The following is a 27,773-nucleotide window of genomic DNA, read 5'->3' as shown; positions in this document are numbered from 1 at the left end:
GTGCTGTTCAATGGTCATTAATTTCTGAAACTTGGGTGATTAAAACATTAAGGTATACACTTTTCTGCATCATAAACTTACACATCTGAGTATAAGTGGCCTCCATTACTTTGCTTACTTATGCACGTTAAGGGATATTTCTTTTTAAAACTGGGCCCTGGGGGGTGGTGAAGAACACAGTCACCATTTGTAAACATATGGTCTAATTTGTGTATGCCAAGGCTAGGGCCAGAATAAGGCTGGCTAAATAGATAGTGTCTCTCTAGGATGTTTCCTTCTGAACAAAAGTAGACATAAAGCAAACTTTAATATTTGTACCTTTGTCAGGACATTTTAATAATAGTAAAGGGCTAATAACTTATGGACACTACCAATAATTTTCTGTTTGACAGAAATAATAATAATAATAATAGAATCTGACCTGTCACTAGGGGTTCAGTACTGTCATCCCATTAAATTGCTAGTCTGCTTGGGTTACTGACATACTTGTTCATTCCATTTTCTCTACGGTAGTTTTCATGGCCCTGTTCTTAGTGGAGCCAGTTAAAGACCCTTTAGGAACACCCAGCAGTGCCATTTGATTATCTGAATCTCCTGTGCTGCCTTCTTCCCAGCTTTGGACACAATTGAAATCCGAGAAGGCATTCATAAAGCAGAGTTGCATTTAGTTTTAAGTTAAAATTTCCACTCTTTCTCTGCCATGGAAGTTGGGCTGCTGGTCCAGCTTATACAACATAATTTTGCAGAGCAAGGTGAATTTTGGCTCTTTTACCTGTGAGTGATGCATATGTATTTGCATAACTCCAAGTATGGAAGGTCCCCAAAGGAGTGGACATACTTGAAGCAAATGACTCCTGATTGATTGGGTGTGATGGGGACACACAAGGCAGCATACGTGAGGAAGGCAAAATGTCTCTAGACACTTTGACTCTAAGGAAATTCAATTTTCTTATTTCAGAAAAAAAACCAAGAAACACCAGAATTGCTGACAGTGTACAGATCTATGTTTTTTTTAGCATCAAAAATGACTGTTTTCTGTTCAATTATTTTTGTTTCTAGTTCAATTAAGTGATAATTATAGCAAAAAAAAAAAACCACCTTTATATACTGGAAAATAGAAAAATAAGCACACAACAGATATTTGATGAACAGATAGAAAGATTTAAAAGGCCACCCTTGAAATGAATAAATACATTTTACAGAGATAAAACAAAAGCAAAGACTCAGTGGGAAAGTCATGTGAGAAATACTAGTGGGAAGTGGAAAAGTAGCATGTGAACTTACTATGAGGATAAAAATAACAATGCCATTCTTCATTGTCAAGGAGAAGGATTGATTCTAGCCCACTAGGTGATATGTTATTTTTCTTGTTCTAGATTTGTGCTGATCCATCCATAATCTTTTATTTGTTCCCTGCTCAGTCACATGGTGAATCTATTATTTTATAACTACTGATGCCTCTAACCACTCCTGTCCCAGGGAGTAGATAATCTCCCTAAGCAAGAGACTATCCTATGACCTCAAGGCTCTTACAGTATAGTTGGAGGAAGCAAAGAACAATGTAGGACATGGTGTGCATAACACAACTCATAAAAGAGTCCAAGTACATATTTGCTTTAATCCAGTTGGCCCTTGGAGTCAAGTCCTGGGAAAGAGATTAAAGTGAATTGTCTCGGAGCAACTGGGTGGCTCAGTCAGTGTTGCACACGACTTTTGATCTCAGGTTTGTAAATTCAAGCCCCATGCTGGGTGTAGAGATTGCTTAAAAAAATAAAAAATACAAATAAAGTGAATTATCTCTTATTTTTGGAGGAATTGAATTGCAATGATATGTCCTCATTAACACCTCACAAAGAACAAATGAACTTACCAGTCACTGAAAAAGAATCCATTCCGTATTTAGCTCAGGAAACAAGAAAAAATAGTTTGATTTTCCCACGAGCGAATCATACATATGTAAGTACTTAGATATAATGTTGAAGATAAAGGAATTAACCCCTGAAGTTAAAAACAATGACATAATTTACAAATAAAAATTAAATTCTTAAATTTATTAAGAGAAAACCAGTGATTAGATCATTGCTGATTAATCATTTTGAGACAAGTACTATCACGCCAAAGTACTAACTAGCCTGAGAATCTCGAAAAAACAGAAAGAGTTTAATTAATTTAATAATTACAATAAAAGAATAAACAGAATAGAAGAATAAACAGAAATTTGATTTTGGATCCACTAATCTTTCCTTCCCTGCTGTAGATATAAACCTGAATTGGCCTTTTATCGTTGACCTTATATATATCCTTGAACACCAGATAGCACTACAAAGCACCTCTCCTGGTTCACTCAGTATTACTCTTTTCCATGTGTTTAATCCATTTATACTTCTAAGTTCATCTTCCTTCTTCTTTTCCAGACAGAGGAATCTCCTTATATAAATGGCAGGTATTATAGTAAAATTATCATTTCCCCCGAAGAGAATGTTACATTAACTTGCACAGCAGAAAACCAGCTGGAGAGAACAGTAAACTCCTTGAATGTCTCTGCTAGTGAGTATTTCATTTCTGGCATTAAAAAAGTAAGAAAATTTGAAGTTATTCTTCATTAGTTTAAAATCTTCAATTCCATCTTCCTGTACTGCATTATGGTAAGTTTTATTTATTTATTTTGCATTTGGTGTCATCATCACAGGCTCTTTTCTTTTTTCTTTTCCCGGTGTCCATCCTTGTACTATCCTTGTCTTGACAGTTAAACCATTTCATGTTTTATCAGTCCAGAGACCTTATCTTGTCCAGGTATACTTCCCAAGAGCAACAGAGGATAAGAACTGAGTTGTTCTTTTTTAATCCGTGTTTTGTGTTCCGAATAGAGATAATTCAAAGATTATCTGAAAACACCTTTTAACAGTTTTAATTTTGGTAAAATTTTAATTCCCTTTAATCTATTACTTTGCATTCCAATTCTTTGAGGTATTTATCCCACCTTTATTTTGAATAGGAATGCCACATGCTTAGTCATTTAGCAAACTGATAGAAAACCGATACTCGAATTTATGAAATCCAGCTTCCAAAGTTGATGCTTTTGAAGATGATATTTGAGTCATGACTACAAATTAGATCAATGCAATTATCTTAGAAAAGTGAAAAAATCTGACATGTTGAGCAACTTCTTCTGAAAACAATTTTCACTTAATTTGAAATTATCTATCATCTTCAATTTTGTCATTGTTTCTATCACTGGTCAACATTAAGTCAGGACCAGCCTGGAATGAGGCTTGGTTCTGGACAGGATGCTAACTGACCTTCCAGACTTTTATTTTTCAGTCAGTTGGAATCCTGTATGTGACATGAGCAGGATAGGGATATATTGACTAGGAATTAGCTGGAGCTAGGAAAAAATAATTGTGTAGAGATAATGGTCCTTAACAGAATATGACTGAAATATAAAAAAAGCCTGATGGATTGACAGGACAAAAGAACCAAACAAATTTAACTCTAAAATAGGTGCATTGACTTCTCAAAATTCAATTTAGCAAGTATTGATTTGTCCAACCTACAAAAAGAACTTATCCTTTCTTCCTGAACACAAGTTTCTCTTTTATTCCAACCCATTGAATAGCGGTTTCTAGACCTTGCAGTGGCTTGATGAACATTTAATACAGTTGTTTTCAATTTCACTGAGCACCTCCTAAAATTCCAATATAGTATATATGAGGACAGTCTGGGAATCTGCATTTTAACAAATGTCACTGGAGGTTCTGATGCAGGCCCATGCACATAGAAGAATATTTAAGTAGTTTAATATTAGATGATAATCCAGCACATCAGCAATTCTTAAAATGGGCCAGGAGCATGGTGCTATCAGAGTCATTTGGAGGGCTTCTGCAAACATCACATGGGAGACCTCTTTGTCTCTGAAACATCCCTAGTTTTAACCTCTGCCCCCACCACTGTGAGAACATCGCTAATGACAAGTCCCTGACACTAGAGGATAAAAATGAATTCTCCACCGAGGCAGGAAAAGTTGAGAAACACTGCATTGTGATATATGGCAACTTGTTTCTCTTAAGGAAAAAAAGCCCTATTAAAAGGTGGTAAATAGTGGAGAAATTAATACGGATTTCAGATTAACACTAAAGCTTGTCAGTTGTGAAATTTTCTATGGTAGATTAATACCTTCGCAGTTTTAACGACTCTCCTTAAAACAAGATTAATTTCTTTGTAGGGAAGTTCACGCTCTATTAAATGTAAATTTTTTTCTACCCTTAGCTGTAGAATAGATATTTTATCTTTGAGTATTATTACATCATACTATAATGGTAAAGGTGACTTTCATATATCAACAAATTTTGTTTTTAATTTCATATTAACATTTTTCATTTCAGTAAGTATTCCAGAGCACGATGAGGCAGACGAGATCAGTGGTAGGTACTATGCTGCCAACTCCTCTTCCTTGACTATCAGCTCAAGATTTATGAAGTGTCATTCTATAAGTAATTTCTTAGCTGCCACAATTTTGACTTGAATTAAAATAGCAAATGAGACCAGATAGCAAGAATGCTAAAACTTTTATCTTTTAAAAGCACAAGTTTGCATGTTACTCATAGTAGTAGTAAGCCTTAATTATTCTTAATAAGAAATAATAGCCAGATTGACTTCTTTTCAGAAATCCTTGGCGGTGTCTGTAATTGCATGGGCTTTTCTTCTCTGTTGTAGATGAAAACAGAGAAAAGGTGAATGACCAGGCAAAACTAATTGTGGGAATCGTAGTTGGTCTCCTCCTCGCTGCCCTGGTTGCTGGCGTTGTCTACTGGCTGTATATGAAGAAATCAAAGTAAGTTATGGAAAAAGTAACGTCCCTGGGGAGAAAATGCAGTGTGTCAATGATGCTAACGTCAGCTGGGTGTACAATTTCTGTAACAGGAAAGGCATGTACCCCAAATCAGGCTGATGGTGTTTTGCTTTCAGCTCACAGTGACTGCTTTGTCAGCATCGGGGAATTCGCTTGGGGTGTGATTTCACAGGTGTCCCCTTATTTTTCTCAGTCAGTCGTCTAAATTCAGTGCTGGTGTGTGTGGGGGCAGGGGCGGCGGGTATTACAAAGCATATGCTGCCAAAAAAGTCGGCCATTCTAAGCCATTTGGCTGAGGTTGGTAGAGAGGAATTAAAAATGGTGAGTACAGCGGTACGGGGTGTCTTAGTCAGTTAAGCGTCCAACTTTGGCTCAGGTCATGATCTCATGGTTCATGGGTTCAAGCCCCTCGTTGGGCTCTGCACTGACAGCTCAGAGCCTGGAGCCTGTTTCAGATTCTGTGTCTCCCTCTCTCTCTGTGGCCGTCTCCTGCTTGTTCTCCCCCCCTCCCTTTCTCTCTCTCAAAAATAAATAAATGAACATTTTAAAAAATGGTTAGTACATCCTGTGGGAATGGCCAGGTGTCTGCAGTGACAGTTCTGGCCAGCAGTGAAACTGCTGGTGAGATAGTATTATCTTGTCACTTCTCCCCTATTCTAGTTAAGTCACTTAGGTCCATAAAAGGATCTAACTCAGAAAAAAAAAAAAAAAATCATCATGTTTTTTTGTCTGTAATTTAAAAAGAAAATTAGACAAAGTACCAAGACTACTTAAAAAAGTATTTAGGTTAAAAATTATTACTCATAAAATAATCCAGTTAGAACCAACTTTACAAATGATCTAATAGTGGTTTATAAGGAAAATCCGATTAACCAATGAAGATTCTTCACACACACACATGCCTAATACTCCTCATCACCCCAGCCTTGGCCCCAGATTCAGATGTGGAAGGGCAGAGATGGAGTTCTAGAGTTTTGCGTTTTTAGTTTCATTAGTGATTCTGTCGCATACCATTGGTTTCATACATGAGGAAATTGATTTTTGCAAGGGGGGTGTGTATAGCTAGTGGCCACTTCGGACTTAGTTTTATATTTTCTTGATGTCTGATATAACCCCTTTCAACAACTCAGGTAAGTTAACTTAAAAGAAAGTGAAAAGAAAAAGCAGACTTAACTAAGATCCATGATGTTACCTTGTAAAGAAAGCAATTTCGGTGAAGCAATATTCAAATGGAGCTGCCATTAAAGAGAGGCAATAGCTTAGAAATCTTTAAAGTCACATAATGTAAGCCTGTATTTAGTTCTGTTTTGATCCTGCAGCTCATCTCTGAAGCAAATACTATTATTATTCGTATTTCACATTTGAAAGAATTAAGGCAGAGAATAGTTTTAAATTACTTGCTTAAGGTTACAGTTTGTAAGGGCTGGAATTGTATTTGGTTTAAGACAGAGCTGTTTTAGCATCTTTGTGCTTAATTACTAGGTCTTATTGTCTATCACCATGCCTTACTTTTTCCATGGTTTGGGATTTGTTTTTGTTTTTGTTTTTGTTTTTGTTTGGTTTGGTTTTGGTTTTTTGGTTTGTTTTCATCATGTATGTTCCTGGTATGTATTACAGTTGTACTCGTTCACTCTCACGTAGGGGCACAGTCCCTTTTGATCTTGGCACCTCACTCCTCAATCTTGAGCAGTCCCACTATCACTTGGTAACAAATGTATTCTTTTTGTCAGTGTACATTTTACCTGCCAACACTTTATGTGGGTTTGTGCCTGTGGTTTCTATGGAAAATTTAGAAGATCGCCTGTTCCCTGTGCATGAAAGGAAACGCAAACTGTTGCTCAGAGACAATATCTAATAAAAAATTCTTCTATCTGTAGAGGTTTCTTGATGGTCAAAATCCTATTCTCCCTTTATAATCCCCTATAAAGTATTCACAAACCTAACAGCTTGGACTCTGGAGTATTTCCCTTTTATTTACTTCAGATTTCTGATGCATTCCAATGTAATTTTATTTCTTAAAAGAATAAAAATGAAATTTCTCTGTATCCTGGAACTGAGCTGAAAAATAAACGGCAGTTCTCTACATTATGACAAAATAAATGCTGAATTTTTGGAGCTCCCCCAATGTTTTTAATCATCCTATTCTAATTGCCAGGATCTCATTAGACCCCACTTATTTTTCCATGAATAAAAAAATTATGTGTGTAGGATTTTTTTTATTGTTACTTCATTGGCTATTATCATGGTGACCGAAAATTAAAATCATGGATAAATAAATTCTGGACACTTGGCCTCATAGTGTCTTTAGGTTAAGGGTTAAGACTTCATGAATTTCCTTTAAAGTGCCTCATTAAATTAAGAGCGGATTTTACCATCTGACTTGAACATTTGTCTAAATAACTGTTATTTAATTGAAAAGTGCATCAACTTTGCCAGAGTTAATATTATTGGTAATCAAAGTAATAAATTGCAATTCTCATCCCAAGCATCAGAGCATTTTTATGAAGAATTGTGGAACTCTTCAGATTTGCTAAGTATTTTGCATTCCTGATTACTTATTCCTTGCTAGTGCCCTCTGAGATAAACCAGCATTTTTGCAACATGAGTCATTGTTAATCCTTGTGTCCAGAGTAAGTTGCACATTCATAATAAGAGCTTTCAAGTTAAGAATTGCTACATCATTTTGGGCTGTACTATACTCTCTTTCTTTCTTCTTTTCTATATAATAATTTCGACTTTACAAATCACTACAAGGGTTTCATTGCTGTCATCAGCTAATTCATCACCATTTTACATGGGTCTGAGAGATTTCTAATATAGTCCAGAGCTTTTCCCCAGATATATAACCCTATGTTTACCATTTTGAAAAATAATACCATCAATAATGTTATGAGTCACCATTATGGCAAACACTTTGAACAAAGATTACAAGTTAAACATCTTATTTAAAAGTCTCAGTTATACAGTTCCCAGAGCAGGAAGGTTTAAGCGGCATTTAGAAGTTCTTTGCATTGGCAATTTTAAAAGTCAGTGGAGAGAGAGGAGAGAAGCAATCTTTCATGCCCAAGTAGAACTTAAGAGTACATTTGTTAACATGCCTAGTGGCCACTTAGCCAACATGCATTCCCCATTCCATTAGTATGAGCTGCATATTTTCGTATCTATTTCAAATATGAAGAATTGCAGCAAGAAATGCTTAGCAGTCATGCTTGGCATTGTGATCTGGTATATTCATTGTAGAGTAAGGTCTCACGGTGATTCCTCTGCTGCTTTAAATCATATGATTTCTCATTACAAGTTATTTTCCTTAAGTTGGATGTTTTTTAATAATGAAAATGGATGACTGATCGTTTCCCATGTATATAGAGAATTAATTAATTTACTATGCAAAACATTAATTGACTAACTTCACTTCATTTCTAGCTGTCTAACAGATAGGAGAATATTAAAGAAATAGAGGCTATTCAATTATTATTTTTTATTGGGGTGCCTGGGTGGCTCGGTTGAACATATGATTTCGGCTCAGTCATGATCCACAGTTCATGAGTTCAAGCCCACATTGGGCTGGCTGCTGTCAGCATGGAGCCCACTTTGGATCCTCTCTTCCCCTCTCTCACTGCCTCTCCTCCACTTGCATTCTCTCAAAAATAATAAATAAACATTAACAAATTATTATATTTTATTATTTTCTCCATTTCTCTTAATTCTGTCCTCTGAACATTGTTTTTAGCTCCTCAAAGTTAAATGTTACTCTTTGAGTTCCAAATCGTCTCTTGCATATCTTGGAGTACAATAACTAATGAAAAATTAAAAGCCAAAGATAAAGGAAAAAAATAGAAAGGGAGCATAATGTAACCACTAACTTATTCAGGCATATATTAAAACCATAATTTCCAGGTTGGTTGCATTTAAGAGACCCCTGACCACCATACTTCTTATCACTAAACTGTGAGTAAGCATTAACCAGACATTTGTAATCTCAAAATACACATTGTGTGAATCTTGGAAACTTACCAAGCGATTTATCTTTTGCAACTGTGGAACTCATGACTATTTTCATGAAGTTTTTCTATAATATGTAGACAAGCTGTAAGTCTAAAAATCACAAATATCTTGTCAGTTCTGCCTTGTGTAATGCTATATTATTCCACTACTGCCTCAGAAAAAAAACCAGAGACAGTCTTAAATTGGCAAAAAGACTAAAGAAGACTTGCCTAAAACCCTGAAATTTTAAGAAACAATGTTATTTGTTTCTTAACCATGCTATTAAGCCTTTCTAAAATGTTTCCCATTAGTATCTCTTGATATGTAGAACAAGATCTTGTAAGAAACTTGATTTTAACTGAATTCTCTTTCCAATCAATACTCACTCTAAAATCAAATGCATGTTCCCATGGGGGAAAACTGACCCCCTACTGAATAAATTGAGAAGATAGTGCTGGAGGACCATTTATAGCACATTTTTAATGACTTTCCTCATTTATTGCTATATAAGCACCTACTAGGCTTTTTTCTATTTATTTTTTTTAACTGAAATTCTCAACAATTTAATGAGTTAAATGCAGGTAACCCTATTTCACAGTGTCCAAGTCCTTGTGAAATTAACCTGCTCAAGGTAGTGCGTGCAGTATATTATTCCATATCCCCATGTAGTTTCAAATATATTTTGCTGCTAAAACTTCTTTGGAATTAAAATTTATCTGACTTGGATTGGTTGCTGGCATTTAATATAGTGCGAGGGATGGGAAAGTGTGCTTTAAAATGCAGGCCTGACATGGCCTCTCTCCTTGTGTTATAAATTGGGCTAATCCTTGGACACCTAGGTGGGCCAGTTGGTTGAGAGCCCCCGACTCTTGATTTCGTCTCAGGTTATGATCCCACGGTGATGGGATGAAGCCCTGTGTCAGGCTGTATGTGGAGCCTGCTTCAGATTCTCTCTCTCTCTCTCTCTCTCTCTCTCTCTCCCTCTGCCCCTCCCCCTCTTTGCTCTCTCTCAAGAAAAGAAAAAAAAAAGAAATTGGGCTAATCCAAATATTGGTTTCTTTCTCTTTCCCTATCCACAACCTAGCAGGCAGCCAGAAGAAGGGAGAAAAGAAAATGCCCCATTAGTCTATCAAACCATAAATAACAGTGGACTAGAGGGAAAATAAGATAATGTAGAAATGCTAGAATCTTCATCCAGTCGATCAATCACAAGGTCATTGGCCATTCAAAGGGCAGAACCATCCATCCGTGACCCTCTTCTCCCCTGCTAGATATTACCTGAGATGTTTCCAGAGGAAAGGGCTTGCATCAAAATATAATGTTTTCAATTTTTAAAATCTTTTCTAGCTGTCTGTATATACACATTTCTTTTTTTTTTTTTTAATTTCAAATATGTTTTCTCTTCAAAAGTGAAGGGAAGCCTTGTTCCCTGAGCCAAGCTATGTGCTATACCAACATTACCCACCTTAAGGAAACATTTTGAACAGTAAGGCTGCAGGTGGCATCCTGTTTTTGTTGCATATTCAGAATTGTTACATTTATTTTAATTCTCTAATTGTTTATGTAATAGATGGTCCCCATATTCACTATTGGCCTAAACGAAAGGCCATTTTTTGAGATTTTTACTGAAGACTTAAGGATTTCCTATTTTAGCAGAGAGTTTCTTTAGTGAGTCTTAGAAATTCCTAAGGATATGAAGTTGGAAGTAGCAATAATAAGACGAACTATTTATTTTTCTTCTTTTCCTTCTTCAAACCCAGAAAATGCTGACAAGTCTTCTTCTGAGACACAGGGACTAGAGCCCTCCTATCCTCTAACTCTTTATTAAGCTTGGCCCAGGAGGAAACTCACTTTGCTGAGAGCTGTGACCAGGGAAGGAAGAAAAATAACTATTCTCTTGGATATGACCTTAATTGCCTGCACAGGTATCAATGGCCAGTTTGCTGAAAGAGGCAATTCCACACTCTCAGGGTCCCAGGCTTAAATGTCAGTAGCCTTAGTGCCTTTCTGTGGGGTCTGCCAGGCATGCCAGAAATGAGAAATCACAGAAAACGTCCCTCTACCTAGAAAGTTTTAACGATTACTCATGCTCCCTCTGAGAGAGTTTTCAAATTTGTTATACGTAAGTCTGCTTTTGAAAATCCTAAAATCTTATGAACTCTTCCATGTGCAAGTTATTTTAAATGGGTATTTTTTTGTTTTCCAAATGTGCAATTCTAGTGTAACATTTTATTTATCTTTTCATAATACCACCTCGCAAGATTGTGATGCATTGGTTAGGACTGCCACTCTCACCCTCCTTCACTTTGCCAAACTTCTTCATTCCCCACTAAATTATTTTTTTAATGCAGTCGTAGTTGACATACAACATTGGTTAATAAGGTGGACGACATATTGATTCAATACATTTATATATGGTGATAAGGTTACCACCAGAGTATTAGCTACCACCTCCATCATGTCACATAATTATCACCTCATTTTGTGGTGAGAACAGTTAGGGTCTAATGTCTTAGCAACTCTGAAGTGTTAAAATGAAGGCACACTTAGTTGATACTACCATTATACGTTCCCTACCTCCTTCAAAGGAGATCTCAAAACAAGTCTATAATACTGAGGGAAATCTCACCAAAAAAGTTGGAGAGTCTTCTCAAAAGTTATTTAAAAGCAGTTTGAACGCTTAATAGGCACTGCATTTATGGAAATGACACAGATTGAAGAGTTGAGACTTAAGTTTGAGCTCCCTTCTGCTACTTAGCAGCTATATGGCCATGGACAGCAGCTCCATGACTCACGTCAGTTTGGTCAGCCTCTGTCACTGCTGAGGGCTTTGCTGTCCACTGTCACATTTACCCTCATATCTGCCCTGTGAGCAGATCCTGTTATTCCCTGTTTATAGGTGAGCAAGCATGCTTCAGAGGATGTATTTGTCCAAGCACTTGCAACTCAGACTTGACACATGAGGATGAGAATCCAGGCCCTCTGACCCTATGACCAAGACTTTACTCAGTCTCACAGATTAGTCTAGATGGTCACCTCGAGGGCTTTCTCCATGATTATTGCGATTCTATGATTTCAGTGTTCTCTTAAAGTTACATAAAAGCTGAACAATGAAGAAAGTTTAAGGCAACCAATAATAATTTTGACCCAAGCACTCATTCTTCATAAATGCCTAAACTTGTCCTTCAAATCAATTGACTGGAGAATATTTTGCTAAAGAGAATGACTTAAATAAATTTTTCTAGGGTGTCTGGGTGACTCAGTTGGTTAAGCATCCAACTTTGGCTCAGGTTAAGCATCTGACTTTGGCTCACTGTTGTGAGTTCGAGCCCTGCGTCGGGTTCTGTGACAACAGCTCGGAGCTTGGAGCCTGGAGTCTCCTTCAGATTCTGTGCATCCCTTTTTCTCTGCCCTTCAGCTGCTCACACTCGGTCTCTCTCTCAAAAATAAATGAACATTAAAAAAAATTAATTTTTCCTCTTCCAGTAGTAGAGGTATTTATAACCTCTATAATTATTTCAAATCTCTGCTATTTTCCAAAATTAAAAAAGATACATCCATAAAGTTGTATTTATTTTTACTATATCATTTTAAAAACCAAGCCAAAGTAATCAATAATTTTTAAATGCTTTTCCTGCTAGATAGAGTGGAGTCTCAGTAATACAAATGGAAAGATCAGTGATAAAATTTATGTAAATCTCATGTACATAAACACAATATATACCCCCTCCCCCACCAACCACACTATTGTTATTTCTATTTAGCACATTTCATGATGGTTAACACTTAGCATATTTGTATAACTGTGTAACATGGTGCATGGATGCTAAGACCCCTGGAGTTTGAATCCTGGCTTTGCTACTTAGTAGCTGTGTGATCACAAGCAATTTTATTAATCTCATTGTAATATCTGTACCACATTTAGAACAGTGCCTGGCACATTAAGGCATTATAAGGGTGTTAGCAGTTATAATTTTGGAGAGTGAGTTTAAGAAGGGAGATATTTGCTTTTCATTTACAGTTTCATTTTCATATATATATATATTTTTTTTTTCTTTGTAAACTTTAAAATAAGAAAAACAATTTGTATGGGGTGCCTGGGTGGCTCAGTTGGTTAAGCATCTGACCCTTGATCTCAGCTCCAGGTCATGATCTCACAGTTCGTGGGATTGAACCCCAAGTCAGGCTGTGTGCTGACAGTGTAGAGCCTGCTGGGGAGTCTCTCCCTCCCTCTCTCTCTGCCCCTCTGCCACTCGAGGTATCTCTCTTTCTCTCTCTCTCAAAAATAAGTAAACTTAAAAAAAAAGAAACAAAAAGCAATTCATTTGAAGTTACTCAACTCTAACTCTACAAACATTTTCTACAAATATTTCATGTTGCCTTTAACAACCCTTTTTTCAAACTGTGAACAGTGATCTTTGGCCTGATTTACCTGAACAAATACACTGAAAAAATACTGTGATTTGCCCTGAGTAAAGCTTCCCTAGGGAAAATTCTAGTCACTCCCTTTTTCTTGATACCTCTTTCTTCTATTTGATGTAACTTGATGAAATCATCCCTAGACCAATATATCCACCTAGAAAGTAAATAGAAAGGGAAATAAAATGGTATGCAGTTTTTCACTGCACATATTCCCTGGTTCTTTCGGTCTCTGACTAGAGGCATATGCTTTAGCTTGTGGCTCTGTATGTTTTTATATTAAGGTAAAATTTGCTTACAATAAATGTGCCATCACATGTTTTGAGAAATGTAATACACCTTGTGACCATTACTCCAGTCACAGAATGGAGCATCTCATCACCCCAGAGTATTCCCTTGGACCCTCTTACTATTCAGCCCCACTATCCATGTTCCCTTAGGCAACCACTGTGCTGATTGTTATCACTAGAGATTACGTTTGTCTAGTCTGGAGCCTCATACAAGACATACTCTTTTGTGCCTCGCTTTTTTCTTTTAACATAGTGTTCCTGAGATACATATATTAATGATTTGTTGGAATTACTGAGTAGTGTTCCATTGTTAGAATATGTCACATTATTTTAATCCGTTCTCTTGTTTATGGACATTTGGATAGTTTCCAGTTCGGGCTATTATGAATAATATGGCTAAAAAAATCCTTATATAAGCATTTTTGTGAGTATTTGTTTTCACCATCTTGGGTTAATACCTAGAAATGGAATTGCTAGGTCATAGGGTAGATATTTTTCATAAGAAATTGCCAAACAGCTGTCCAAAATAGTTGTCCAATTCCCGCTCCCACCAGCTATGTATGAGAATTTTGGTTCTTCCACATTCTTGCCTAACTTTGGTATTGTCATTCTGTTTAATTTTAGCCATTCCAGGAAGTGTGAAATTATATCTAATTTTGGTTTTAACTTGCATTTCCCTGAGACCTAATGATTTTAAGCTCCGTGTACTTATTGGTCATTATCTTTTGTACAGTTACTATTCAGGTCTTTTATTTGTGATTTTACCGGTATTTGGGTGTGTGTGTGTGTGTGTGTGTGTGTGTGTGTGTGTGTGTGTGTGAGTGATTGATCTGTAAGAGTTCTTTACATGTTTTGTATAAAAGTCCTTTGTTATAGATATATTGTGACTTTTGTTCTAGTCTGTGACTTCTTTTCTTTTTTTCATGCTGTCTTTTAATGAGTGGAAGTTTTTAATTTTAATGAAGAGCAACTTATGAATTTTTTTCCTATTATGCTTACTGCTTTCTGTGCCCATGGTACAAAATGTTTGCTTATCCCTAAATAGCAGAGATATTTTTCTGTGTCTTTTTCTAGAAACTTTATACATTTAAGAATATGATATATCTAAGATTTTGTGTGTGATACAAGACAAAGGTGGCTTATTTGTTTGGTTGGTTTTGTTTTTGTTATATTTGTCAACTCATTCCAGCATCATATGTTAAAAAGATTTTCTTCTGGCCTTGGAACTTTTGTAGTAGTAATAGTGGTAATAAAAATAATGATAATAAAATATAAGTCTTTCAACTTTGATGTTCTGCTTGTGTTAACAATCTTATTTCTTTCCATTTTCATATAGATTTTAGCAACTTGTTAATTTCTACCAAAAAAATTTAAGAGCTTTGTGGGATTATGGTTGCTTTGAATTTATAGATAAATTTGGGTATATTTGAATCTCAAATTTGACATCTCTTAGCCTTCCAATATGTGAATATCATTTTTCTCTCCATTTACTTTCCATTTTTTCTTAGCAATATATTTTTTAAAAATTTAATGTTATTTGTTGAGAGAGAGATAGTGAGCAGGGAGGGCCAGAGAGAGGGGGAGACTGAAAATCTGAAGCAGGCTCCAAGCTGTCTGTACAAAGCCCAATGTGGGACTGGAACCCACGAACTATGAGATCATGATGGGGCCAAAGTCAGATGCTCAACTGACTGAGCCACCCCAGCACCCCGCTTAGCAATATTTCATAACTTTTAATGTAGACATGGACATGTCTTATAAAATTTATTCTTATGTTTTATGTCTTTTGCAGCTATTATAAATGCAATTATTTTGCAATTTTATTTTCCATTTTTATATAAAAATATGATTATTTTGTTGTTGTTGAAATGTATACAGCCACCTTCCTACATGCACTTGTTAATTCTATTTGTTGTCTTGTGGATTCCTTAAGATTTCTATGTAAACAATCATTTCATCTGGAAATAGAGATAATTTTACTTCCTCCCTTCCCCGCTGTATGCTTTTTCTATTTCTTTTTCTTGCTTTGTTACACTCAGAGATCTCCAATACAATGTTGAATAGAACTGTTAAAATCTTTACATGTTCCCAATTTTAGGGAGGGAATTGTTCAATATTTGCCACTATGTATGATATTTGCTCTTTGTTTTTCACATATGCCTACCCAGAGTTAGCCAGACTGTGGGACTAAGGTACGATTCTCCCAACTGCCAAATCTTCCCAGACTTCTGACCCCCAATGCAAGGAGTTAGTGTGCAAATACTGAGTTAGAAGGAAGAGTCCACATAAGAACATCCTTGCTTCTGATACTAGTTCAAGTTGAGGGTTTCCCAAAACCACACTCAGGTTTGATCAATTGCTAGAAATACAGAGTTTTACTGGAACCTAATATACTCTCGTTTATGTTCATTATAAGTAATAGGTATGTTGAAATTGGCCAAGGAAAAGAAATAGCGCAGAGTCTGGGAGAGTTCCAAATGTGAAGTTTCCTTTGTCTTCAGACATGTTACTCTACTGCCACTGATGTGTGGCAAAAGCATGGGCTATTGCCAATCTGAGAAGCTCGCTTGAGCTTTACTGTCCAGAGTTTTTATTAGGGCTTTGCTACACAGGCATTATTGATTGACTACGTGTCCATATGGTTTACCTCAGTCTCCAGCCTCTCCCTTCCTCAGAAATCAGGCTGATACCACATAGCCGAAAGCCCTAAATCATATGGCTGTTCTTACAGGATGGCCAGCCCGCACCCTAAGACCATTGGATGTTGATGGCCATATGCTGAGACAACCTCTCAGCATAAACTATTCGATGCGATTGGAGATGCACCAGGAAAAAGAAAGCCACTCCTAGCACTTAGGATATCCTAACTATTTAGAGATTATCTCCCAAGAACTAACGACAAAGCCCAGACTTTTCTTTGGGCAAGGCCAAATTCCTTACTACACAATGCCCTTTAAGAGGCTAAAGAAATTTTTTAAATATTCCTAGATTACTGAGAGTGATATTCGTGATAATTTTCTATCACAGATTATCATTGAAGTTTCTCAAATGCTCTTTTGACATCTACATTACATTACATCTGCATTTACATTATTTCTATAAAAAATCATATTGTTTTCCTATATTCTTTATTCTGATAAAATGGTAAATTATATTGATTATTGAATATTAAGCTAGTCTTGCATTCCTGGATTAAATCCTACTGTATTATGATATATCATATTTTTTATATATTGATGGATACTGTTTATCAACATTTTATTAAGAATTGTTTTGTTTACATTCATGAGGAATAGTGATCTGTGATTTTCTTTTCTTATAATATCTCTGCTAAATTTTTGTAGTCGGGTAATGTGAGCTTACTAGAATGAGTTGGAAAGGGTCCCATCCTCTTCTTTTACTGAAAGATGTTTTTACTTCCTTAAATATTTGATATACTTCAGAGATAAAACCACCTGGGCCTGGAGTTTTCTTTATGAGAATTTGTTTTAAAACAAAAATTATGATTTCAGTTTCTTTGATAGACATAAGGTTGCTTCCTCTTGAATAATTGGTAAGCTTTTCAAGAAAAATGTCCATTTCATTTACATTGTTGACACTTTTGCAAAAAGTTACCCATAGAGTTCTGATTCTGCAGTGATAACACTTTACTTTCTAATATTGTTAATTTGTATTTTATTCCTTTATCATGCTCAGTGTTTTTAGAGAATTAATCAATTTTCTAATAATTTCAAATAACTTTCTTATTTGTTTTATTTTTATTTCTATTACTTATTTTCAATTTTAATTCTTTTTGCTCTTAGGATTACTATTCTCTTTTCTACTTTATTTAGAAAGTTATTCAACTTTCTCTTCTTTTTTAATTTCATAAATGAATTAAAAATTTAGATCACTGCTGTTAGCCTTTCTTCTTTCATAACACAAGCATTTAAACTATGAATTTCACTCACAGCACTGAGTTAGCTGCATTCCACAAATTTCAGTATGTTTTGTTTTCATATTCATTCAGTTAAAAATGTGTTTCAATTTTCTCTGTGGTTTCTTCTTTGGAGCCAGGTAGCTCAAACTGTGTTAAATTCCACACATTTCTCCTTGACTTCTGTTTTGTTAAGGCAGCCTGCTCTGTAAGCTTTTAATCTTTTGAAATGCATTGAAAGTTATTCTTTCGGCCTTCCATGCAGCCATGCAGCATTACCTGGAGGATGCTAGATGAGCATTTGAAGAAAACACTTTGGTGGTTGATGGGTACGGTGTTCTATAGCTGTATGTCAGATTAAGATAGATAACAGTTTGTTTAAATCTTCTTATCCTTACAGATTTTTTTTTCAAATTATATAACATCACTTCACATATAAGAGGGTTACAAGCCAGTACTTCCAGTACTAGAGCTAGCTCAGTACTAGTAACTTCATCATGATTGTGCATATGGAATTTTGGTCCATTAATCCTATCAGCTACTGAGACAGGAGTATTAGATTCTCTAAATAAGGTTGTGTATTTGTCTGTTGATTTCTCCCTTTAATTCTGTCAGGTTTTGCTTTATGTTTTCATTAATTACATACACATACAATTGTCATGACTTCCTTGTGTATTGAAACTGTTGTAACTATGAAATGTCTCTCATTGGTGCTGTAATGTTCCTCGTGTTGAACTTTACATTGCCCCATATGAATACAGCTATAGTGCTTTCATACGCTTCCTGTTCACAGGTATATCTTTTTCTCTCCTTTTATTTTCAGTTTGCGATCTCTGTATAGTTAAAGTGCACCTCATGTATGGTAAAGGTGGTAAGACTATGACTCTCAGGCTGCTGTCTGATTTTGTAAAGAAAGGTTTTTGGTAGCACAGTCATGCCCATTTCTTCGCATGTGCTTTGTGTTGTTTCACACTATCACGCCAGTGTGGAAGAGTTGGAACAAAAACCATATGGCCTCCTAGCCTGAAATAGTTACAGTCTGGACCATCCAGAAAAAATTTTAACGCCTGGAATATCGCATTTGCTTACTTGCTTATGACAGTCTGACAGTCTCCCTTTTATTTATTTATTTTTAAAATTTTTTTTAAAAGTTTATTTATTTTTGGCAGAGAGAAAGAGAGAGACAGACAGAGCATGAGTTGGGGGAGAGGCAGAGGGAGGGAGTGACAGTCTCCCTTTTAATTGGAGGATTTAGCCAAGCTACACTTAAGTATTGATATAATTACATTTAAGATCACCATCTCACTATTTGTTTTCTAGTTGTACTCTGTTTTTCTTTTCCTGCCTTCTTTTGACTTACTCAGATAAGTGTTAGTATTATATTTTAATTTCTCTAATGGCCTTTTAACTATACCTCTTTCTATTCTTTTATTGTGGTTGTTGTAGGGATTACAATAAGAACTCTTAATTGATAACAATCTACTCATGTAATAATCTAAAACTCTTGAAACATTATAATTTTAGATAACCTCCTTCATGTAATTATAGTGTGAGGTTGATAATAAATGAGTTGTAATGAATATGACAACAATAGCAAAAAGGATGAAGGAAGTTAAATGAAATTATAATGTTTCAAGGCTCTTACATAATGCAGTATGTATCGTATTAAATGATTGTCTTTATAAAAATTGTTTTGAATAGTATTTATATTTTACCACACACATATAATCTGAATTCATTTTTTCTTGTCCATCTGAGTTTCCATGTAGTGTCATTTCCCTTGAACCAAAGAACTTTCTTTGATACTTCTCAGCACAGGTCTGCTAGCGATAATTTATTCCAGTTTTCTTTCATCTAATTTTATATGTCTTTATTACCTTTGCTTAAAAATCTTTTTACTGGATATAAAATTCTGGGTTGAGATATTTTTCTTTCAGCATTTTAAAGATGTTTAGTTATCTCCTATATGCATTTTTTTCCTGAGACATTAGCAGTTGTTCATGTCATTGCTCCTCTGCCCAAATTTTCTGTGGCTACTTTCAAGTTCTTTTCTTTATATTTGCTTTTGGTTAGTGTGATTATGACATACATAGGTGTGTTTTTCTTTGTATAATTCCTGCTTGGGGATTGCTGAGCACATTGGATCTCCAAGTTAATGAACATGAACAAATCTGGGAATATTTTTCATTGTTTCTTTAAATATATTTTCTACCCCCTTTGCTTTTGCTTTTTCTACTGGGACTCCAATTACACATATGTTAGACTACTCAATATTGTCCTACAAGTCACTGAGGATCTTTTTTTTCCTATCATCTTTCTGTTTTTAAAAATTTATAATTTATGTTGTTTTGTCCTGTAGGTTCACTGAGGCTTTCCTCTGCTACCTCCAATCTGTTGATATGATAATTCAGTGAATTATTCATTTGCAGTGGGAATCATTTTTGTTTACATTTTTTTTGCACTGAAATTTGTCTATTCTCTCATTGTCACCACTTTATTCTTTATGTCATTTAACATGTAATATAGTAACTGATTTAAAGTTCTTCCTTTGTATTTCCAAATTCTGTGTCATCCAAGGATACTCTCTGGACTTTATGTTAACATTTTTCTATTTTTCATATGTATGGTAACTTTTTTTTTATTATATATTGGTCTTTTGGGGGTGATATGTTATAGAGATTCCATGTTCCATTATATTCTCGTAAAGGATATGGATTGTTTTTCTTGGCAGGCAGTTCAACCTCTGGCTGATTTCCTTGATTTTGTGAAAGTTACATTTACATTTTATATGACACACATATCTTAGGTTGAATACCAAGACTCATCACAGAGTCTTGGCTTTTCTGGGATTTCAGTGGAAAGATTGATATGTTTGCCAAGGACTTTTGGCTTGGCGAGATTCAACTCCAAACATATGTTTCTCTATGTAGGGTAGTAGCTAAAATCTATGTCACTTTTTTTTTTTAATATTTTTTCATTTTTGAGAGAGAGATTGAGAGAGAGAGAGAGAGAGAGACAGAGTATAGGCAGGGGAGGGACAGAGAGAGAGAGGGAGACACAGAATCCGAAGCAGACTCCAGGCTCTGAGCTGTCAGCACAGAACCTGATGTGAGCTTGAACTCATGACCTGAGCTGAAGTTGGATGCTTAACCCACCCAGGCACCCCTGTAGCACATTTTTAAGCTTTCCAGTTGTTGCTTTCTACTTGGCTAAGTGAAATTTCTCGCCTCCAAGGGAAGAAATAACATCCAAAGGGTTTATTGTGATTTACACAAATATTTGGGGTTCTCACCACTCTGTGGCTCTCTTCTTTCTGAGATTTTTTTTCTCCTTTACTTTCAGAGTTTTAGTTAGCTTATGCCTCTCCAGCTGGGAAGTGGCCTCAGAGGAAAAGTTATGTAAAAATAGAGCTCATCCAGTATAAGGGTCAAATTTCCTTTAGTTTCTACTTGATTTTAGATAGATATAGATATAGATATAGATATAGATATAGATATAGATATATAGATATAATGTAGACAGCATATGTCTATATGTCTATATGTTATATATAAAAAATATATACTGTGTTTATATATTTTATATGAGAAAAATATGAGAAAAGGAGCAAGGCCATTTGCATCATTCTTCCATTTTCCTGGAAAATATATATGATAAGGTTGTTGTCATTCACCATAATGTACCATTTTACTGCAAGGTAGGAAATATTTATGTGATAATATGATATAGGTCAAGACATAGACTCCAACTCACGGCATGTCTTATTTACATTTGAAATGTCTGTTGTAAAATGGTATTACATATTTTAGCACTTCTCATGTTGGCAGAGTTTGAGCTTGCTCTCCTGCCTTATGAATGGACTTAGAAGGCTGTAGTTTCAGCTAAACTAAGAATTTTTAAGTCAAAAATTAAATTAAACTCATGCTAAATATAATGAGTGTCCCCAGTTTAAATGAGCCATATGTCTTTATCTCACTTGGACATATATCATATACCATTACATACCTCTTTCTAGTAAAGTTGTGATTCTTAGCAAATGAATCCATTTCAATAATGGAAATACTTTTAAGGGAAAAATGGAGTTTTCTCCCCAGTTTCCTTGGCACATCTGGATATATATTTCTTCTTAAAAATAGAAATATTATTAGGAATTATATGGCAATAATAATTTAAACTACCATATCACTGTGGTTCTGCTGATGAGCTTATAACAGGGAGGGAGAGAGTTAAGGAAGGAGAGAAAGGAAGGAAGGGGGAGGGAGGGAAGGAGGGAGGGACAGAGGGAAGGAAGGAAAATAGGAGGGAGGGAGGGAGGGAAGGAAGGAAAACAGGAGGGAGGGAAGGAGGGAGGAAGGAAGGGAGGGAGGGAGGGAGTGGTACACTTTTTGAAATAGTTATGGTTTCTCCTGGGTCATCCTAAAACCAAGGAATTTATCTGTGTGCTTAAGAAAACCTGATTTCAGCTCTTAAAGGATAGAACCCAGTCATGTGTAACCATGGCAGCAACTCTCAAACTTTGGCAGAAGCTGAGCCACCAGGGAGCCTTGTTTATCATGGATTGCTGGCCCTCTCCCCAGAGTTTCTGTTTCTGTTGTTCCGTTTGCACTTCTGTCAAGTTCCCAGGGGGTGCTGATACTGCTGGTCTAGGACCACAGTTTGAGAACCACCATGTTAAAGCTACTTTGGCTTCTGCTGCCAGATTCCTGTCATAAACTTGGGTCTCTTTCTAATCTTGCTTGTGATTTATTTGATAAAACAGAATTCATAAACAAAGATACAGGACATTAGTTCAATCTGGATGCATAATACGGAATGACAAAAGAGAAAGGCACTAATGAAACACCCTCAGAGAAAATTTGCAGAAAGTATTTGCCCAGAAGGAAATTTTTGATTATTGAGTTGATAATAATTACTTCCCAGAAAGTGGAGAGGAAAAAAAAAAAAAAAAAAAAACAGCCCAAAACATGATGCAACTAAGTATGTATAGTCTGTGTTCACAATAATTAGTTGGTTTTTCTCCTACCATATATTTAATGCAACGCCATTACCCAAGGTAATCTCATTGGAACGTGTTCTGTTACCAGTCCAGGTTCACAGATGTGGATTTGTTCACCCCAGTAGTTTGTCTATATTAGATGTAAAACATTTGCTTTTCAAAGATACATTCATGTGAACTCTAAAATTAAAAAAAAAATTAAAAAGTTAAATACGCATGTGTCAACGTGATGATATTTATTTAATTTTCTTACAGGACTGCCTCAAAACATGTAAACAAGGACCTTGGTAATCTGGAGGAAAACAAAAAGTTAGAAGAAAACAATCACAAAACAGAAGCCTAAGAGAGAAACTGTTCTAAAGTGTTGTCCAGGTGGGTAGGCTGTTTGAGGTTTATAGAAATAATTCCCAATGAAAGTACAAAACACCCTAGGAGACGAAAGGGAAAGTAAGCCTTGACGTTGAGATGCTTCATAATTGCAACTTTCCAAACAGGAAGAGAGTTTTTGCCAAAGGAAACTTTGGTAACTCAGAAAGGTGTTCTCAGAAGAATGGAATCTCAACAGTCTACCCATCTTCTAAAAAATAATCATTATTCTGTGACTAATTAAAATCAGTGTTGAGATTGTAACATTCAATTAGCATTTTGTCTTCTAATGCCAAAATTTTTGCTGAGTGCAAAGAAGTTGAATTTTCTAAATTCATACTTTGGTCGGATGAGAGCTGGTTCTAATACTTCAAATTTATCTTAAAAAGCAAGTATGAGAAGAACTTTTAAATATAAAAATTTTAATCTAAGGATTTAATATACTTACAAGTGTCGTGTATTTATGCAGCCATTCCCCAAACTATTTTAATGAAAAAATTTGTGTAGACACACAAAACTTTTGCAGATAGTATGTGTATTATATATATGTGTGTGTGTATGTATATGTGTATCTACATATGCACATATATGTGTATGTGTGTATAATGTATATATCAGTGTTACATATATTGCATATATTTATATATAATAGCTATATGAGTATGATTTTTTTAAGACAATCTCAAAAAAAGTCTTTTCCATGGTATTGCCACTTGGAATTTGAGCTTTTCATTTTTATTTATGATCTCTTCAGCCAGCCAAACACAGAAGCCATTTGGACAAATTATTTTGTGTGTCCTTGAGAATAACTGTTGCTGTAGTTTACGCATGTGATGTAACAGTCCCCAACAACCACAGTAAAGCTTTGGTTCATTATAAATAAAGCACAAGTCACAATCTAAGTAGGTCACCCCAGGTAGCAAGCATGGGAAATAATTACAATTGGAAGGATACACACAGGAAAGAAAGATCGAATAATTGGGGTAACACATTTTTAGAATCTGAAAACTGAGATCTCAAACTGCTCATGTGAAAGAAGTAAGAGCTGGGTTCCTTCCCCCATCCTGCTGTCCATTGGAGGCCAAGTATGAGCATTCCTGTCGGACTTTTTTGCTGCTTCTGTAGGTGCATTCCTCGATCCTTTGTAAACATAGAATTTACCTTCTGGTTATCTTCAAAATTTGATAAAGTCTCAAAGAAAAATTAAGCTTAAAGACAAAACCTGCAGAATGAAATATTTTCCTGAAAAAAGCCTTCTAATCATCATATGAATTAAGCAATTTTCATAAAAATAAAGACTCTTCAGCAATTCGAAAAAAGTATTTGTAGAAGGGGCTGCAACAGTGCCTGGGATCACAGATGGGCTCAGGGACAATGGAGTTTTATGAAAGGCTCCTATAAAGTAATTCCTATCACTTTTAGTACAAAGCATCTGTTGGTGGTGAAAAATGATTGCTATGGTAACTTACTAAATTGTGTTTTTTTTCATCATTTCAGAGAAAAAAAAAACTATATAGACCAATTGAAGCATGAACGTGGATTGTATTTAATACATATACAAAGACATTGACAGCAATTCATGGTTCAAGTGTTAAGCAGTTCATTCTACCAAGCTGTCACAGGATTTTAGAGAATTATCTCAAGTAAAAACAATGAAGTGAAATTACAAACAAAAACAAGTTTTGGCAGCCATGATAATAGGTCATATGTTGTGTTTGGTTTGTTGTTTTTTGTTTTTTGTTTGTTTTTTTTCTGTAAATGTCTGCACTGAGGATTTCTTTTTGGTTTGCCTTTTATGTAAATTTTTTACGTAGCTATTTTTATACACTGTAAGCTTTGTTCTGGGAGTTGCTGTTAATCTGATGTATAATGTAATGTTTTTATTTCAATTGTTTATATGGATAATCGGAGCAGGCACACTTCTGATTCTGATTGCTATCAGTAATGCCCCCAAATTTTCTCACAAGCACCGAAATCCCAAAGGTGGCAGCTTGTGAAGGCTGGGGACACACACATTGCTCTATTCAAAAACTGTGATTTTTTCTATCACAAGGGAGATGGAGGCAGAGAGTCAGACTGATGAGCAGCCGATGAGCTGATTCTGATCATGCACCACCAGCTGACTTTCCGAAGTAAATCACACATGCATACGGACGCACATACATAATAATGGTACTCCCAAACTGACAGTTTCGCCTATTTGAAACAGGACATAACACAGAATTTGGGCAGCACTTACCTTCAGAGACAACTGCTAATATATTATTTTCTGTCAAAAGAAAAATGAGAGACAGTTTGGAAAAATCATGGATAACATTCCCATTTTCATAGATCACGATGTAAATCATTGTAATTAAAAATTGGTGTTAAATCCTTTGGGTTATCCACTGCCTTAAAATTATATCTATTTCCTTTAAAAAAAGATATCAGTCAGAATTGGAGATTTTTAACAGTGGTCATTATCAAAGCTGTGTTATTTTCCACAGAATATAGAATATATATTTTTTTCGTGTGTGTTTTTGTTAACTACGCTACAGATATTGAATGCACCTTGAGATAATTTAGTGTTTTTAACTGGTACATAATTTATCAAGCAGTACATGAGAGTGTAATAATAAAATGTCTATGTATCTTTAGTTACATTCAAATTTGTAACTTTATAAACATGTTTTATGCTTGAGGAACTTTTTAGGGTGGTAGTATAAATGGAAACTTTTTGAGGTAGACTGGATAAGGGCCAATAGCTACTTGTGACTAGACTTTTAAACTTTGCTCTTTCAAGCAGAAGCTTGGTTTCTGGGAGAACACTGCACAGCCATTTTTGTCCCAGGATTTACGTAACTTTACAGAAAAAAAAAAAGTGAACATCAGATTTCCAGGTAAAAAACTGTATTCTTTAGGAGCAAAAGGAAAACTGATGTTTATTTCTTAGACTGACAGAATAAAAAATTATGATGGCAATGAAAAACAAATAGAAGATAAAGTCAGAAAGAGATTGGGAATAATATTTTACCACTTCTGCATTAAGAAACACATGTTATTGTACATTTAATAAACTGTTTATTGTCTGGGCAGTAGTGACTCAGTTTAATAAAAGCTTCCTGTAGTGCATTGGTATGGATTAAATACATAAAATATCCTATTAGACTCAATGCTGTATAAAATATTACGGGGAAAAAGAAAATATGTTATTTTGCCTCTAAACTTTGATGTATTGAAGTTTTATTTGGCAGGAAAAAAATTGAATCTTGGTCAATATTTAAACCAAAGTGAAAGGGGAAAAACCAAAGTTATTTTTTTTGCATGGCTAAGCCATTCTGTTATCTCTGTAAATACTGTGATTTCTTTTTTTTTTCCTTCTCTCTTTAGAATTTTGTTAAAGAAATTCTAAAATTTTTAAACACCTGCTTTCCACAATAAACCACGAACACTAAAATGAAATCACTTCCATATAATTTTTTTTTTCTTTTGGTGTGGGAGATCAAAGATTCAAAGTCTAACTCCTAAGATCTATTTGCAGAAAGAAGCAATGTTGCAATAGAGAGGGTCATACTACAATTATTTCTTGGCTTCCACTTGCTGTAGTAAACTGAGTGCAAAAACAACTGTCAGAACCTAGAGAGCAGAACATTCGCAACTCAGAGTTCTGGACGGACAGCAGAAAGTTTGCCAGGGAAAAGGGGACAGCATTATTACAATTGAATCGATGCGGGGATAAAAAGCGGAGTGTGTTTGTGTAACGGCAGCCATCTGCACAGCAAGACTGGGAAGGAAGATAATGCACAATCCTCAACTTCTGAGGTTGCATCTCTCCAATTTCACTCTTTGGAAACAGGAGACAGGTTTTGCCAGTTCAAGTTTCACTTCCTATCTGTGATTACAGGAATTGTATGTGGAAATGGATTAACATACCCGTCTATGCCTAAAAGATAATAAAAATGAAATATGTCTTCACATCTCTCTCACAGCTGTCTTCTTGTCTTCATGAACTAGGCTGTTCATGTGTAGAAAGTAGTCGTCTTTATTAAACAGGGGGGAAATCATTGTGCCTGGAGAGGGAATGCGGCAAAATAAAATTGTCCATGCCTTCCCATTATGTCAGGCGGGCCACCTTAGCCACTCCTAGATTGCAGCAGTGTCTGGTTCTAGAATGTGTCTCCATCTTCAGTGGTAGGATTATACTTACTGTGGGTATCCCATGTGGCTGTCCTAGAAACTTAATTAAGAGGACACTCTTCTATTTCTTCACTCCCTCCATTAACACACCATTCAGCCTACCATTTGGAATTACATAGGCATGAACTTTCACTGAAATTCTTTCCCTTCAAAGTAAGATAAAGCCAGCTGTGTATACATCAGAGAAAGAGATTACTATTTATTGAAGCAATACTATGTGCTAGGGTCATCCATACATTATTTTATTTAATCCTTAGTAGTTGTAAATATTATTAAATGTTCCCCATTTAATAGCTGAAAACTAAGGTTTAGACAGGTTCTATAACTCCCCAATACATTTAGCTTTTAAGTAGGTAAATTGGGTATTAAACCTGACCTGAGGGGCGCCTGGGTGGCTCAGTCAGTTGAGCGTCCGACTTCGGTTCAGGTCATGATCTCACTCACGGTTCATGGGTTCGAGCCCCACATCAGGTTCCATGCTAACAGGACAGAGCCTACTTGGGATTCTCTCTCCTCCCCCTCTCTCTGCCCCTCCCCCACTTGTTCTCTCTCTCTCTCTCTCTCTCTCAAAATAAACTGAAAGAACGAAAGAACGAAAGAAAGAAAGAAAGAAAGAAAGAAAGAAAGAAAGAAAGAAAGAAAGAAAGAAAGAAAGAGACAGACATGACCTGATTATCAAGGTCATGTTGCCCTAGTCTACTATAGTCCCCAAACTTCTTTAATAAAGAAGTTATTCCTTTATTCTTTAATAAAAGAATCCTTCTTTTCATAATATGT

General features: G+C 35.6%; 1 protein-coding gene across 2 annotated transcripts in view; it reads left to right on the top strand.

Moving 5' to 3' along the window:
• ALCAM (activated leukocyte cell adhesion molecule) overlaps window positions 1-26,774 on the top strand; it is a 214,814-nt gene extending 188,040 nt beyond the window's left edge. Inside the window, exons 12-16 of one of the 2 annotated variants that reach the window (XM_030329141.1) lie at window positions 2,415-2,547; window positions 4,383-4,421; window positions 4,714-4,831; window positions 22,710-22,826; window positions 24,318-26,774. In XM_030329141.1, coding sequence (XP_030185001.1) covers window positions 2,415-2,547; window positions 4,383-4,421; window positions 4,714-4,831; window positions 22,710-22,797 — 378 coding nt within the window. In that variant the 3' untranslated portion in view covers window positions 22,798-22,826; window positions 24,318-26,774. The remainder of the gene's footprint in view (window positions 1-2,414; window positions 2,548-4,382; window positions 4,422-4,713; window positions 4,832-22,709; window positions 22,827-24,317) is intronic. The other variant, XM_030329143.1, reaches the window with a different exon arrangement.
• The last annotated feature ends 999 nt before the right edge of the window (window positions 26,775-27,773 follow it).

This window comes from Lynx canadensis, chromosome C2 (genome assembly GCF_007474595.2).
Source record: "Lynx canadensis isolate LIC74 chromosome C2, mLynCan4.pri.v2, whole genome shotgun sequence".
NCBI lineage: Eukaryota > Metazoa > Chordata > Mammalia > Carnivora > Felidae > Lynx > Lynx canadensis.
Note: the sequence above shows the minus strand (reverse complement) of the source record. Positions and strands in the feature narration are given on the sequence as shown.